Raw genomic sequence first — 15,434 nt, forward strand, 5'->3', positions numbered from 1 at the left:
GCCCAAAAATGTTTACGGTTGACTTCCACTTTAACATGGAGACTAAACAGCAAATGTCCGAGAATTGAGCCCTGTGGAATACCCATTTTCATTTAGAAATGTAGATTTATCTTGACCAAATTGAAGGCCTGAAGAAATAATGCAAACAAACATATTGTCTCTTTAGTGATATTAAAATTGTGTAATTTGGACAAAAGTAGGTTATAATTGACTAGCTCCCAAAAAAAAATTTTAGATCCAGAAATAGAGAAACTGAGAATATCTTCCAAATAAAACTATATTGTCCCACCGCACAATCATTCTCAGGATACGCCAGTCGGCTGCTCTCTATTTGTATAATTTGCGCGCAGGTGCAAGCCGGTGAGGCAGGCAGTGATGAATGCAAGGGCAGTCAAGGAGCGCCGAGGGTGAAAAACTGTTGATGACAGCGAAACAAATGAGCTAAGACAGAGTTGTCCAAAGAAGAACTTCTCAGGGTTAGCATTCATGACTCATAACAGGACCCCCCACGAGAGGAGGCTAACGTCGGCGCCTGTGACGGCCGGCAATTTTGGCAGCGCCTCGTAATTAGCTCCAAAATGCAACAGACCGTCTCCTAAAAAGGGCGAGGATACTCGGGACGCTGACCTAAATGCAGACATTCCGTCCAGGGAGGGAGGACAGAGAGAGGTGAAGCAAGGGGAGAGTGGAACAGGCAGCACATACCAAAAAAAAGAAAAAAGGAAAGCCAGCGCGTGAAAAGTTAAAAGGAAAGGAGGAAGATGAATTATGCATGCCTCGCACCGCGGTGGACAGCCGATGATGCTGAGAGATCCATCACTCGGGTCCACTTACCGAGAAGCTCATAGAGGAGGTTGAGGATGTCCTTCCACGCCGCCCCCGCCTCCTCCCCGGCCATCTCCCCAAAGTGGGCGGCGCTGTTGTACAGGTTCATCCGGTCGATGCATTTTGACAGGAGGGCCAGCATGCCCTGGGAGCAAAAAGCAGGATTCATCCATAATCAAGTCCATGAGAACCATTTTTTGGTTCGTTTGTTGTTTCAAAAAAATATATTAAAAAAATCATGGAATATGTATATTTGAAAATGTTCACAATTTTTTTTTAGAATTGTATGGGTTTATAAAGAATACTCTATAGTATAGTAAGTAATCTAGATAAAATATAATCGATTTCTGCTTAAAATGTGCTCTTCCATCGCCCTGATTTTGATGGGAATGAGGGGAGCCGCTTCGATTGGCTGGGAGTCGGCAGCGTTCCATCCCACAATGGTGCAGAACGCTCTATCTATACAATCACTGTTCAAATGTTCTCCCTTGTTTGATCCACTATATAATAGGGGTGTCAGGCGATTCCATTTTTTTTTAGCGCAATTAATCACATGACTTCAACAGTTAACTCACAATTAATCGCAAATTTTATATCTGATCTAAATGCACAATACAAGTTTTTTCCCCCATAAGTTTTCATAACTCTTGTTAACATAAACTAATAGAAATATGTATTTTATATATTTTAGTCATTGATACACTCATTTCATCACATGTTAAAAAATTTTTTGTGGTATTAAAGGAACTTCAAATTAACTCAAAGTTAACGCACTCATTTTGACACGCCGAGTGACTCTAAACCCCCAAATTCTAGCATTCCCAAATTGTGGCTCACCTCCTCTTTGAAGAGGTCTTGCCGTTTGATGAGCGACCGCAGGAGACATTGCTTCTCCTCGTGTTCCAGCTCCGAGTCGGGCTGCTTGAAGTACTCGATCAGGTCATTCAGCGTCTGTAGCACCTCCCCTACGTAGCCGGCCGCCTCCGTGGACTCGCCCGCGTTGGTCCTGTCCAAAGTCCTTTTGAAAAGACACAGAAGAAAACTGTACAGCTTTTGTGTCTTTCATCGGGAGTTTTGGCACCATGCGGTCGTCAGACTCTTTACTTGATGAAGTTGTTGAAGAGGAACGTCGTATTGCGGATGTTGCGAGCAGCTTGGGACTCTTCGTGCTGACAGCGCTGGAGAGTTAGGCCGTCGTCCATGTGGCCCTCAGAGTGCAGGCAGGCCTACAGTATGTTTGGAAACAAATGGACTCATTCACTCATAGGCATTTTCACTGAAGCAACCCCCCTTCGCTCCCGTCTGTTTTACTGGATTTTGATTGATTTTGCAATGCCCACAGAATATTGTGTTCTATTGCTATAACAAATATATATTTGTATCTGTTTCCATTTTGCAGCAAATAGCATTATAATATAGCTAAGTTTCATCATTATTCACAAATCTGTTTAAAACTGTGGGGGAAAGAGCCTTTTACAACATGGCCCTGGTTGATCTCTTATACTCTGCTGCCACCTGCTGGCCGTTTTTGTAATAACTGCCATTACTTCAAGCATCATCTTTAGTTCTAAGGCTGCATCAAAGCCTTCTGTATGTTCTTGCATTTAAAATAAATAATTAAAATAAACGTATAAATACGACTTTGGGAGCATGGTAGTATTTAAAATAGAACGTATTTATACGGTTTTGGGAGCAAATGAGTTAATTGAAATTTTATTACAATTTCAATTATTACACTCCACAATCATAAACTTGGCACAATCGTAAACAAAATAAAAGATTATTAATACTAATTTTGAGTTTTTTAAATTTATATATTTGCACCTTTTTTATTGACTGCTGGCAGGTCAGCTAAGTACTCGCACTCTCATGACGAAGCCCGGTGCTTAATGTGTAATCACTAGCACTCGTTAGACGTATGTTTTCACAAATCGCCAAGTCTAATCCACACGCTTTTGCATACCATAGTAAGCAAACATGCATATAATTAGCACACTATAACATTTGCAGTTGTGAGGCCTTGGTGGAGGTATGCATTCTCTAGATGCCCATGTTTATGGGTGGGGCTCAAACTTGACTCGCTGTAATCAAACACTTAGAATCAAGAAGAGGGCTATGGCGGTGTCAATTGACCCTTGACCTTCCCCCCCCCCCCCAGCCACCCCCATGCCCTCACCATGTCATGTGCCAAGGATACTGGGACCGCCAGGCAACTGCGCAGGGGAGACATTTGATGTTCCTAAGTGGGTGCCCAGTGATGAGCAGCATTCCTCGTGTCACGCTAACAAACTGTCAAAACACTGTGGGGCCTTTAAGAACATTTTAAGGGGTGAGCGCGAGTCTTGTTAGCGTCCGGTGGGCTTCGTCGGGAAAACTCGGGTGGACTATAAAATGACATTAGCACGGGAATGTCATTTGTGATATACGGTAGGTTGACAGGGTGTGATGTTTTAATGCGCATGTCAGCGTTAATTTAAGAGCATTTAGAATCTGATCGGAACGACAGATGTAGTTATGTGACCCTGTGAACACGGGTTCGTCAAGTTCTAACGTGGTGGTGGTGGGGGGGGGGGAGGCCCAGAATAATGAAGGTATAATTAATAATAATAATTAGGGGTGTCAGGCGATTAATTTAAAAAAATCATAATTAATCGCAAGTACTTCAATAAATTAACTCACAATTAATTATGTTTTTTTTTTGTTTTTTTTATTCATGCTGTGTAAAAAAGTGGTAAAAATATATTTAAACTATTAGAAATATGGCTGCATCTTTTAGTCACAATAATTCATAAAATTGAGTGGATGGATGGAAGATTTACTGTACTGTAAAAAACGAGTGATGTTGATATGTGCTGAGGTAATTTTTCTGCCACTAGATGGCATAATTGCATTTGTAAGACGGTGAGAGCTCAATGCATTTTTCTTTTCATATTAGGAGCCATCTAATCTTTGACATGAAGTAACTTGTGAAATGCTGCACATTTTTAATATTGTAAAATACAATTTAACAACGGTTTCCACAGATATATGCATTATTATTCAATTTATTACTGCAAAATTTGTTGCGACTGGAATTTAAAGAAAAATTTAAGTTAAAGTAAAAAAAAAAAAAATTGTGGGATTAAAGTAACTTTCAATTAACGCACAAATTTTGACACCCCTAATAATAATGAAATAATCTGCTACAATGAAGCAGTTCCACTGTATGCAATTTGCGAGCTTACCCTTCTTTTCACGGGTCCAAGACGAGATGATTTGGCGTCAGGCGCTTGATAGGACAACCACAGTCCAGTTGTCACGTGCATGATGAAGCAGACAGAATCGCCATATTTGATCTCTGGCACACCCATGCCTTCAATGTCTCGCTTTTGGCCCGAATCGCCTTTTTCCTGTTTTCGTAAGAAACAGACAGTATAATGAACGTCTTCGTGAACACATTCGAACCAATGCTGAAAAACAGAATTGACGCTGACCTTTTGGAGAACCAGCAACTAAGAACGACTGTACATGTGATGAACGCAAAAGTTTCACCTTCACTGAAACAAAACTTCTTTTTTTTCTTTTTATTGGATTTGTAAGATCTAAAAGGGCAACTTTATTTGAGAAGAACTGCAAGGGACCCTTGAGCAAGGGCAAGAGGGAGTGTGGGAAAAGGGCAGTCAAGAAAAAAAGGAAAAAAGAAAAGCCCAACATCCAGTCAATCTTGTTAATTTACGCGCCTAGTGGATTTTTATTTCGATAAGGAAGAAGGGATTTGTGCTGACCCACTAATGGTAAAAGGCTGTACGTTAGCCAATTGCCATTAGGCACGTTTAAAGTGTTTTCTGCTCAGCAATTGTGAAAAGGACCCCAAAAAAAAAAAAAAAGAGAAGATTACAGACTCTTCTGAGAAGTCTTTAATGAAGTCGGTGGAAAATATATTTATTGTTATATTATTGGATATTTCTCTTCAAACAATTATATTTCAGGAGAAAAACATATCAGCTTGAAATTTGGTTAGGCTTATGGGGAAAAAGTATATCAGAGAATTTATTTATTTATTTATTTATCTTGGGAACATAATGACAAACACAAAAGGTGCCACTTTTGTAACTTCCACATTTTACTTTTCCAGCTTGGGAACACATAGCTGAAACTTTTTGGTTCTGGCAGAGGTGCAATAATTAGCCCTATAGGGGGACATGAGTATAAAAAGAAGTTTGGGCTCTCACTGCAACACTATTTTATTTCTGTCAGAGGAAAAATACATTGTTTCTTAAAGGGGAATTGAAGTCCATTTTTATTTGTACAAATCATCACATTTGCATCACAAGCAGTTCTACACCCAAAACCTACACGCCGAGCACAGCGTGGTTAGCGACCACTTTGCAGCTCTGCTCTGGAAGTGAGGTCAAAATTGCGCAAATGCGGACGGCGACTGCGCGCTGACCTTTGACGGCCTGAAGCAGAAGGAGGTGGCCGTGGTGTCGGACCTCTCCCGGTCCTGCAGGACCAGTCCCCGGTCCTCAGTCAGTGCCAGGTAATGGCCGGTGGAGAGGTGGCGTAGTCGGAAGGCCTGACCCCAGCGAATGTGGCTTCCGCTCCAGCTGAACGCGGCATGCGTCACAAATTTTTTACGTTTTCATAAATTAATATTATACCAGTAGCAAGTCGCTTTTTCTACCTTCTGCTGTGGTTAGGGTTACTAACTAGTAACTGTCAAATTGTGTGGGTGGACGGGTAAAGAAAGGGATGAAAAGTGAGAGGAGGAGGAGGAGGAGGAGATTGAAAGAGATTTAAAGAGTCCTCTGCTGGACTAAAAACTGGTAGTGACAGCTCAAAAACAAAGGAAGCAAAAGTCAATATCTGTAGATTCAGAAGAACTTCAACTCACCTGATCCTCAAAGGCTCCAGTCTCCAGAGGGAGCGGGCTTTTGACGCTCCCTTACCTGCCTCGTAGTAGACTATCCTGTCAGCACATATTGGGGGGATTGCGTAAAAATGGAAATTGGATACTGTAGCAGATTTCTAAAGAACCGGACATAAAAAATAAATTACATTAAAGCAGTTTACAAACACTTGGGGAGATCAATGATGGTGCGCCCCAAGGACAGTTTTCTTCTTTCTTTTATGTAAGATTAAATAACATTATTAGTAATAATTTGGATTTTGTCAAAATTAGCGTTAATTTTGAGTTCCTTTAGCAGCACAATTTTATTTTATTTTTTATGCGCAAAGCCTGTACTGGAGGAATTCCAGTCGCAACGCAGCAGACACTTCCACATCAAAATGTTGCAGTATAAAATTTCATAATAATGCATATATTGGTGGAGACTGGGGTCAAGTTGTATTTTATGATTTAAAAAAAATATGCAGAATTTCACTAGTGACACCATGTTAAAGATTAGATAGCTCATAACATGAAAAGAAAAATGCACTCAGCTGTCACAGTCTTACAAATGCAATTATGCCATCTAGTGGCAGAAAAATGACCCTCAACACAAATCAATATTACACATATATTTAATTTTAACTAAATGTTATGAATTATGAAATTACTGTATCAATGACTAAGAGATGCAACCATATTTGTATTAGTTAAACATTTTTTTCACTTCTATGTTAACAATCGTATCAAAACATTTATATTTTATAGTACATTTAAAACAGATAGAAAATGTGCGATTCATTGTGAGTTAACTATTGAAGTCATGCTATTAACTACGATACTTTTAGGTAATGGCTACAAAATTGTTTTACGAAGCTATTAAGATATTTTGTTAATTACACTTCACAGTAGCCTAGCTCACTGCCGACATGCTAACAGACATGCTAATGCTAGGGAAATACAGTAAACAGTAATAGAGTATCAGTTTTTGTCCTAATTGGTAATACTACTTACTAGCTGCCACTTGAACTAAAATGGAGCACAATACCTTTGCTCCTCCTCACTCCGTTCTGCTCCAGGGATGGTCAAACTCTCGTCATGGCCACGACACAGACGCATCACATGACCACCAACCAAAAACCCTGACAACAAATTTAGAGGCTCCTGATATTGATGTTATGGATATACATAACAGGGGCAGGGGTTGGGGGGATGGGGGGGGTTTACATCATTTTGTAGTCTCATAACAGTCAATGCTCACGCTCAAATCTTAACAAAATGTGTTAAAACGAAGTTTAAAGTACACTGTAAAAGAATTTTAAAAATTGTATTACAAAAAAAAATTACCTTCTCATTAAAAAAAAATTTTTTTTAACTTGAATTTTCCAGCAGTTGGGGTGCCAGAAAAATACTTTCTTATTAAAAATAAATAAATAAATAAAGTAATTTTACGGCAGCTGGGGCACCAGAAAATACTGTGAACACAGAAAATTACTTTCTCGTAAAAACAGTTTTTCCCATAATTACAGTAGAGTTTTTAACTGTAATTTTAACAAGATTGTATGTAATAAAATAACATCTGACAACCAAAATAATGTGATTAATCTTTCAAAACATGGCCAATAACTGAAGAAAAAATAGATATTCACAAAGAAATTATGGTAAAATTATGAATTTTTACTGTTAATTTCTCAGTTTTTTCTTCATTTTTTTAAGGGTTTTAAAGTTGAATTTCACATTTTAATAACAGACCAATATTTGTGAAATTCTGATACATTTGTGAACGTAATTTATTAAATATACTGTATGTATTTCTAATGGATTTTTTGGGGGTAAAAGAAGAGAAATATGTGTTTTTACAGTTACAGTGATTTCATGTTATTTTACATTTGACATGTAAAATGAGCTTATATTTGTAAATTAAATATTTGTAAAAATTCAGAAATATCACTGTAAAATAAAAAGTAACATTCTATTATGTTACTTTTTTTTTTTTTTACCATGTAAATCTCCATTTAAATTGAATGTTAGGTTGTTGTTGTTTTTTTTTTTTCAACTTGCCTTCAGCCATGTTGCCTGAGGAGCAGGTTGGTTGGACGTTCCACAGGGTTTGCATGAAGGATGCATCCACCTGGATGTTGCTAATAGAGATGGACAGGTGCTGCAAATAGAGACGCCACAAAATGGCCCGGCACGCTCGTTAAATAGCAACAGTGGCAGCAGGGAAGCTCAGGCAAGCGCGAAGAATCCGCAAACACCCGTCAGAGGAACTCCCAGCGTTGGGATTTGAAAAGATTATTATTATTATTATTATTATTCAACAAGTGCTGCCAAACAGTGTTTACATGGCTGCCGGCTAAAAAAAAAAAAAAGCACCGCTGCTACATCAGCGCTTCCCTATAACTCCTTCCCGCGTGGCAGGATTTACACGTTTGTGGATGCTCAACAAAACGTGCTGAACAACGACTTCCAGCTCACGACTTGCCACGAATAATACAATATGATTTGAAGAAAAAGCTTCTATCCTGCAACGGCCGCACATCCACTTATTTGTGCGATCACTAATGGGTAATGCCGCTCTGATTACTTTTTGCTTGCCCCGTTCCTCGAAAAAGAAACGCCGGAGCCAAATCCGCTGGAGATTTCCCAGCGGAGCATATGCAAGCTTGGACGTTTGCCAGCTTTGCATTAAAAGCACATTTGCTCGTCTAAATGGCCTCAACAAGACGGCGCTGCTCCATTTAGTATGCCCGCCACGTTTCCACTCCACCTTTTTGCTATTTGTCTTCCGCTGCTCAACGGCCGCGACAATTTATCTCAAAGTTTGCCTCTGATTTGTCTTACTCGGGTGTAAGTTGAGGAAAAGACATAACATTAATAGGAAATGTGATTTCTATTTCAGATAAGGAAGTGTTAAGATCCCCGACGCTGTTCTTGTCAGCCCGCCGGCTTGTGTCGTTCGACAGTGACAGTGAAGCAAAGCCGGCGACCTCCAGACACGCGGGGAAATCAATATTTTGTTCAGTTCTCTCTCTCTCTCAAGTGGTGAGAAGGAATATTTAGATGGGGAAAAACATTAGCATAGACACACTGCGAGCTGAAACGAGGTGAAGATGGAGAGTGGCTTGAAACAGTTTGACGTTATCTCAACTCATCTGGGCCGATTTCTGCTGATGGAATCTGGGGTGGCGCATGTTCCGCTTTAAAAAATATATATATATATTTTTTATATTTGTTATATTTTTATTAAATACATATACACACACATGATTTTATACATTTATATATATATATATATTTTTTTTTTTTTTTAAACACTCCACAAAAAACAATTCGATACGTTTTTCGATACATGGGGTGTGGAGAGATTCAAAGACGGTTCAATTTGAAAGTGGAACGATTCGTGTCGGACGACTCAGTGAAATTACGATTCGATTCGATATGGTACGGCTCATTTCGGGAGGCTGTGATTCGTATCTCGATATATTAGCTTTATGAATCGATATCGGGTTTGAAAAGGAAAATCGATTCGATGTCGATTATTCGATTATTCAATTTTTTACTTTTTTTTTTTTACCTAGCCCTAGTGTCAGTATTGGCGGAATTCTCACCTCTGTGGATACGCATAGTATGTAAATGTACATGTTATGCATACATGTACATTTACATACTATGCGTATCCACAGAGGTGAGAATTCCGCCAATACTGACGGACGCAGGAAAATCAACTGACCAAGTATCGTTCTGTGGACACGCTGACGAGAATCAGGTCATCTCCGATGCGGACTTTCTCTCCTTCGGACCTCTGCTTGGACGCAGGGTGGATGGTCCACCAGCAGGCCTCTCCTGTTCATACAAACAAGCTTCCATATTAGCAATTACGAGGTGTCGGAATGTACGACAGCTGATAAATGAGTTGCCCTGCCGGCCAACGCGGCCTTTGGGCCGCTTTCTATTCTAGGGAGCATTCAAAATAACCATCATGTTCTGTTGATATATTGTGTCAAGGTTGCTGTTAAGGTCAATCTTCACTGGCTGAGGAGGAGAAAATACACCGGTACTGTACCTATCAAATCTTGTTGTAGTCCGACATCGAACGACAACTTGTCCGTCAGAGACCTTGACGTCTTCAAACAGGTCAGGTACTAGTACAAAAATCCATTCAAATGTCAATAGAATTTGCTGTACATTTACACATGACAAGATTCAGCACATGAGAAATGTTTAAAAAAAATGATAACGTGCTTATAATTTGGGTGCGCGCGTCGTCGCGGCAACAGTATTTTGCGGTGTAGCAATACAGGGAGCTTGCCTTACATAGTTGCATATTTGGGAGGCTAAATATTGCAAATGACAACTTTTTGAGATCTATAAGAAGAAGATAAAAATGTTCCTCACCATGCCGCTGAAAGAGTGGCGCAGGAGGATGGCGTGACCGTAGAGCAGGGTTCGATGTCCACCCCCCTGACCCGCCTGCAGAAAATTACGAAAATTGCTGGATTATCTCAATTCTGTTTTAATTTCTGGCTTTAACTGAAGTGTGCTCAACGAGCGACTAATAATTATTTCAAGTGCAGGCAGGTTAGGCAAAAAAATTTAATAAATAAACAATCAACCAAGACATACACAAAAGCAAATACAGTATCTGGCTATCCTACAATAAATACGGCAGTGGAAATTGACATTGGGCAAAAAATTATTTAAAGATAAACGTTCCATCCATCACCTCTGAGGTTAATTCATTTAATTTCTGCTTACCTTTTTAATCAACCTCTAGTGGCACAAGGGGGGAAAGAGAAGATACTGTAAAGAAGTCTACGTTCTGTACACTCTAAAAAGAGAATTGTTGGACCAGTTTAAGATTACAAATTGAATTGTTGACCAATTTTTTTTTAAATCGCTTCAATTGGTAACATACAGTTGAATTAAATTAATCCAAAGTAAATATATTAAGTTTAATTAGTTATGAGTTCATTACATTTAATAGTCACTTGGATTAAATTAATCTAAAATTTATCTAAAGTGAATATGTTAAGTTAAATGAACTCAAAATTAGTTAAACTTAATGAAATTAATAATATCTCATAATTAATTAAATTTAACATAAACACTTTAGATTAATTTTGGATTAATTTTGGATGAACTTAATCCAAGTGAATATATAAAATTTAATGAACTCAAAATGAATTAAATTTAATATTTTCACTTTGGATTAACTTAATTCAATCGCGTGTTACCAATTAAAGATATTTTTTTAAATTGGTCAACACTTCAATTTGTAGTCTCAAATCTTTAATTACCGGTAATTATGAGTTCATTAAACTTGATATATTCATTTAGGATTAATTTTGAATTAACTTAATACAAATGAATATATTAAATTTAATGAACTCATAATGAATTACACTTAATTAAAATTAACACTTTGGATTCACTTAATTCAGTCGCGTGTTATAAAATGTTGATTTTAAAGTGGTTAAAAAAAATTGCAATGTTGGACAACAACAACGTGGACACTTGTCCTCGCTAGTTGACAAACACAATTGTGAGGCTTTCATCAAATGAAAACAGGAAGAGGATCGGGCAACAGCTGGGCGTGCACATCAAGCCGGCCTGTATTTCAGGCTGACGCATCATTGCCAAGAATGGTGACCTTTGCTTGGGTGACCCTCTGGGTGTACTGTATCCTAAACAGCTTGCTAGCCAGCTGGGCTGTGCACGTGCTTTAGGGGACGAGGTGAGGTGCGAGTCGCATCTTCAAGGAATGATTGTTACCCAAGGCTGAATTTGCGGAGATTTCCAAAAAATTGGTCGGTCGGACGATTATGTGCAAATAGGAATTGCCATGGTGTTCCACAGGGTTCAATTCTGGGGCCTCTGCTGTTTTTATTGCATCTGTTTAAATGTTCTTTTTCCATTTTCTTTCCCGCAAAAAAAATGATCCCAAAACTCAGAAAATGATGTTTGATTGTATTTCAAACCTGACCTGCTTTGCTTGCCTAAAAATCCGAGTCTCCTTTTTTTGTCTCCAAATTTCCAGATGCTGCAAGGCCTATTGAGTTGACGTTGCCCTGGCACAAAAATTGGGATCCGCCCATTTTTTTACACACAGGCTGAAAGTGTTAAGAGACGGATTCGAGTGAAAACAACCACAAATCCCATTTTCTAAAATTAAATACTCTATTCCTACATCATTAATTGCAAAGTGGCTGCACATGAAGTGAACCTCAAGACCAAGGCAAAGCTTTCTACGGATGCAGCAGCCTTGGCGACGATCTGCCTCAAGCTATAAGTCACACTTCCAAGACATCTATGACAAGCTCATTAATTGTCTCTGGCCTGACCGCGTGAAACTCAAAACTGAAAGCGACGCTGCGTCTTAATTTACAACCCGGGGAGCGCCCGCACACAAACTATAAATGTGCTTTACTTTTTTTGGTAAATAAGCCAAAACAATTCCATAATGCTGCTGTTCTGTATCTCACGGAATAAAATGGCCGCCTGTCATCGTGGTTATAAACTTAAATGTCACACATGCCAAAACTACGTTTAGAAATAACACTTCCTGCGGCTTGTTGGTCGGTCCATCTCTCACGCACGCAGATGGCAAAACAAAACCGACGGAGCTTCGCCATTTTTCACGCTCGCCATTCTAGGAACATACAAACAAAAAAGACCGTCGGGAAACGTGAGCAACAAAGACAAATGGAGCCTAATTGTGGGACGGAAGTACGAGATGGGATTTATTGGCCTCGCCAGCCCAGTTTGTACTGCAGCCAACACGATGTTGTGTTGCCAAAAAGGAGAGCTGCCAGTTATCCCGCGCCGCGGGCCGATAACAATGCAACACGGGGAGACAAAAATAAGACAATAAGGGATGTTGGCAGTTCATTTGAGGCCACATTCGCCCAAGACAGCAGTTTGGAGATAATGATCCATGCAAGCAATTTTCTTTATCGAGACTCTTGGATAAATTGTGTCGAGTCCTAGTACCTTATAATGATAATAAAAATAAAAAAAATGCAACCTTGCTCAACACATTCATAATACGAGCAGGGTCAAGTTTGAGTAAAATATAAATAAATAAACGGGACAAAGTGCCATTTCTGTAGAAATTGCGTGTGAATGCGGAAAAGCTGAATGCATGAAAGACAAATGATGTGAAAATTACACATTTTGAGAAATGAATAAAAAGAAAAACGGAACTGCAATCTGTCTGAAGTGGAATTTGATCATTTCAGAGAAATTATAATCCGTTTCCTGATATGATAGTCAGTTGGTATCGAACCATGGAATGTACTTAAATGTGGTCCAGGCGGGGTTTGAACCCAGGTTGTTTATGGTGGCAGAATAAAATAAAGTATAAAACATTTTTGAAAAAAAAAAAAAAGTGAATATGCGAAAATGCAGCGACTGCAGTTTTAAGTTGTAATATCACCATTCACCACTAGATGGCTCTTCTTACTACAGTCTTTCTACAACAAATCAGTAGAATTTTGCTTCTCTGGAGTTTAAACTTCTGGACATGCTGGAAAGAATTTGACAGCAATTTTGGAATCAGAATGCCAATTTCAGTTTTAATCGGCAAATCGACAAATCAATTTATTCCCGATGCCAAATTGCCGCCCATTTGCGACGTTATTAACTCACCCCCTCGCTGCTCTGTCCGGTGTTCGCCAGCATCTCCTGCAGGGCTCGCACTGACAACGACTGCTCCAGCACAAAGTTGCAAATGCACAAGTCCGGAGGAACATACTGCAGAATGAAGGAGAGCGGGGAGGGAGATGATGAGTGCGCCGAGGAGGACAAAGGGAAGAGAACATGAGTTGAAGTTACGATTTTGCGAGCGAAAACAGAAACTTTGTACATTGACATATTCTTCCTCCTCATCTATCACGCTGAACGGAATTGAATGAACGCCAACGCGGCCCAGCGGCCAAATCATTTGCTAAATTAAGTGATACAAGGCCGAGGGCCCAAGTGTAATTAATTGAACTGCGGAGCAAGGAATGGCCCTCGTAAATAAAGTGATGGGCATCCTGGTGTGTTGCCAGCAAGGTGCTGAGGATTATGAAGCGCTCTGGTAAATACGGCAATAAACCACATTTGCTGAATCTTATGAATCATTTCACTGCAATTGAATTTTTTTTTTTTTTCGCATCCGGGTTTTCAAAGCCTTAAAAACAGTCTCGGAAGCAGCAACAACATTGACGGTGATTGTGCACGATTAGTCCGATTGTAATCGGTGATACATGGTTCTGACGGACATCTTTTGGTGAACGGTTTGGCGGAGGCGGTGTACGGTCAGCAAAGTGCTTGCAGCAACCTTTTAAACAGCTCGTTTGTTGGTGTTCAGCAGGGATGCAATTCAATAAAATCAAGCGTTAGAAAGGGTAAAGTCATTCATTCAAACAAAACACTGTTTAGCTCAATAATCGACGTCCCTTCCTGCATTTTAATACTAGGAGGAGCCATTTGGTAACAAATACACAGGCTCAAGAAATATTCAACAACAGAGGTCTTTAGCCCCAGGAGCTAACTAGCTCTCTAGCTAGCTCCCTAGCAGGTAAACGTGCACCATAGGAGCTAGCTAGAGAGCTAGCTAGCTAGCACTGTTTAGCTCAATAATTGACACCCCTTCCGAATCATGCAGTAGTCTGACATCATCCTCATTTTTAACATGGCCCTGGTTGATCTCTTAGACTCTGCTGCCACATGCTGGACGTTTTTGTAATAACTGCCATTTCTTCAAGCGCTATCTTCAGTTCTAAGGCTGCATCAAAGCATTCTGTATGCTTTTGCATTAAAATAAATACATAAACATATAAATATGTCTTTGGGAGCATGGTAATATTTAAAATAGAACATATTTATACGTTTTGGGGAATTAATTGAACTTGAATTACAATTTCAATTATTACACTATATTTGTATCTGTTTCCGTTTTGCAGCAATTAGCATTAGAATATAGTTTCATCATTATTCACAAATCTGTTGAAAACACTGGCAAAAAGAGCTTGTTGCAACATAGCCCTGGTTGATCTCTTTTACTCTGCTGGCCGTTTTTTTCTAATATCTATTATTTCTTTAGCCTTTTGTATGCTCTAGCATAAAAAAAACATAAACAACGTATAAATACGTTTTGGGGACCATAGAACGTTTTTATACGTTTTTGGGAGCAAATGAGTTAAAGCACGAAATGATGATGATGATGTTTTGGGCATTGCAAAAATCACATGTTCTAAAGTCAAGCCTGCTTTCACATCTTTTTTTTTTGGGCCATTTTCGAGCTCCAGGCGGCCTCAACATTCCTCCGCACGTGACACCCGAAGGGGCCCCCGACGCGTTGTCCTTATGTCGCAAGGTGAGAGGACGGCTTGTTTGTGACAGATGGCCCCGGAGCGACTGCAGGCGTTGCCCTTTCATTGGACAACGTCTCCAGGTAAGCGAACTGAAGCGCGCCCTCGTGTTCTCAAACTGAATTTAGGAACTCGGGACTGCCGGCAAAACCCGCCTTCCGCTCCACTGCTCCTGAAAATGGGATTTGCTCCGAGTAATGCAGCTAAAGTAGAGAGCGGCCAGCGGAGCAGATCGTTTTTTTTTTCCCATCTTTCTTTGCGGGGCAAAACGCTTTTCAATTAAAAGGCGTCTTTCTTCATATCAGGAGATGATGAGGAAAACTTGCTCGGTTAGTTTTGTGGGTAGGTTGTAGGTCAGGTGGCCGCCTTGGCACGCAGACCAG

The 15,434-nt window shown here is 39.7% G+C and overlaps 1 protein-coding gene across 3 annotated transcripts in view; it reads right to left on the bottom strand.

The window, feature by feature from the left end:
* The window catches only part of ryr3 (ryanodine receptor 3), an 83,326-nt gene that overhangs the window by 57,674 nt on the left and 10,218 nt on the right, over window positions 1–15,434 (bottom strand). For all 3 annotated transcript variants that reach the window (XM_086060816.1, XM_086060814.1, XM_086060815.1), the window contains exons 3-14: window positions 13,343–13,447; window positions 10,091–10,165; window positions 9,759–9,837; window positions 9,426–9,538; window positions 7,754–7,853; window positions 6,741–6,834; window positions 5,699–5,773; window positions 5,255–5,411; window positions 4,050–4,214; window positions 1,930–2,051; window positions 1,663–1,843; window positions 835–970 (exon numbers count right to left, since the gene is read on the bottom strand). In XM_086060816.1, coding sequence (XP_085916942.1) covers window positions 835–970; window positions 1,663–1,843; window positions 1,930–2,051; window positions 4,050–4,214; window positions 5,255–5,411; window positions 5,699–5,773; window positions 6,741–6,834; window positions 7,754–7,853; window positions 9,426–9,538; window positions 9,759–9,837; window positions 10,091–10,165; window positions 13,343–13,447 — 1,402 coding nt within the window. The remainder of the gene's footprint in view (window positions 1–834; window positions 971–1,662; window positions 1,844–1,929; window positions 2,052–4,049; window positions 4,215–5,254; window positions 5,412–5,698; window positions 5,774–6,740; window positions 6,835–7,753; window positions 7,854–9,425; window positions 9,539–9,758; window positions 9,838–10,090; window positions 10,166–13,342; window positions 13,448–15,434) is intronic.

This window comes from Leptonotus elevatus, chromosome 18 (genome assembly GCF_054856555.1).
Source record: "Leptonotus elevatus isolate MCC_2025b chromosome 18, RoL_Lele_1.0, whole genome shotgun sequence".
Classification (NCBI taxonomy): Eukaryota; Metazoa; Chordata; class Actinopteri; order Syngnathiformes; family Syngnathidae; genus Leptonotus; species Leptonotus elevatus.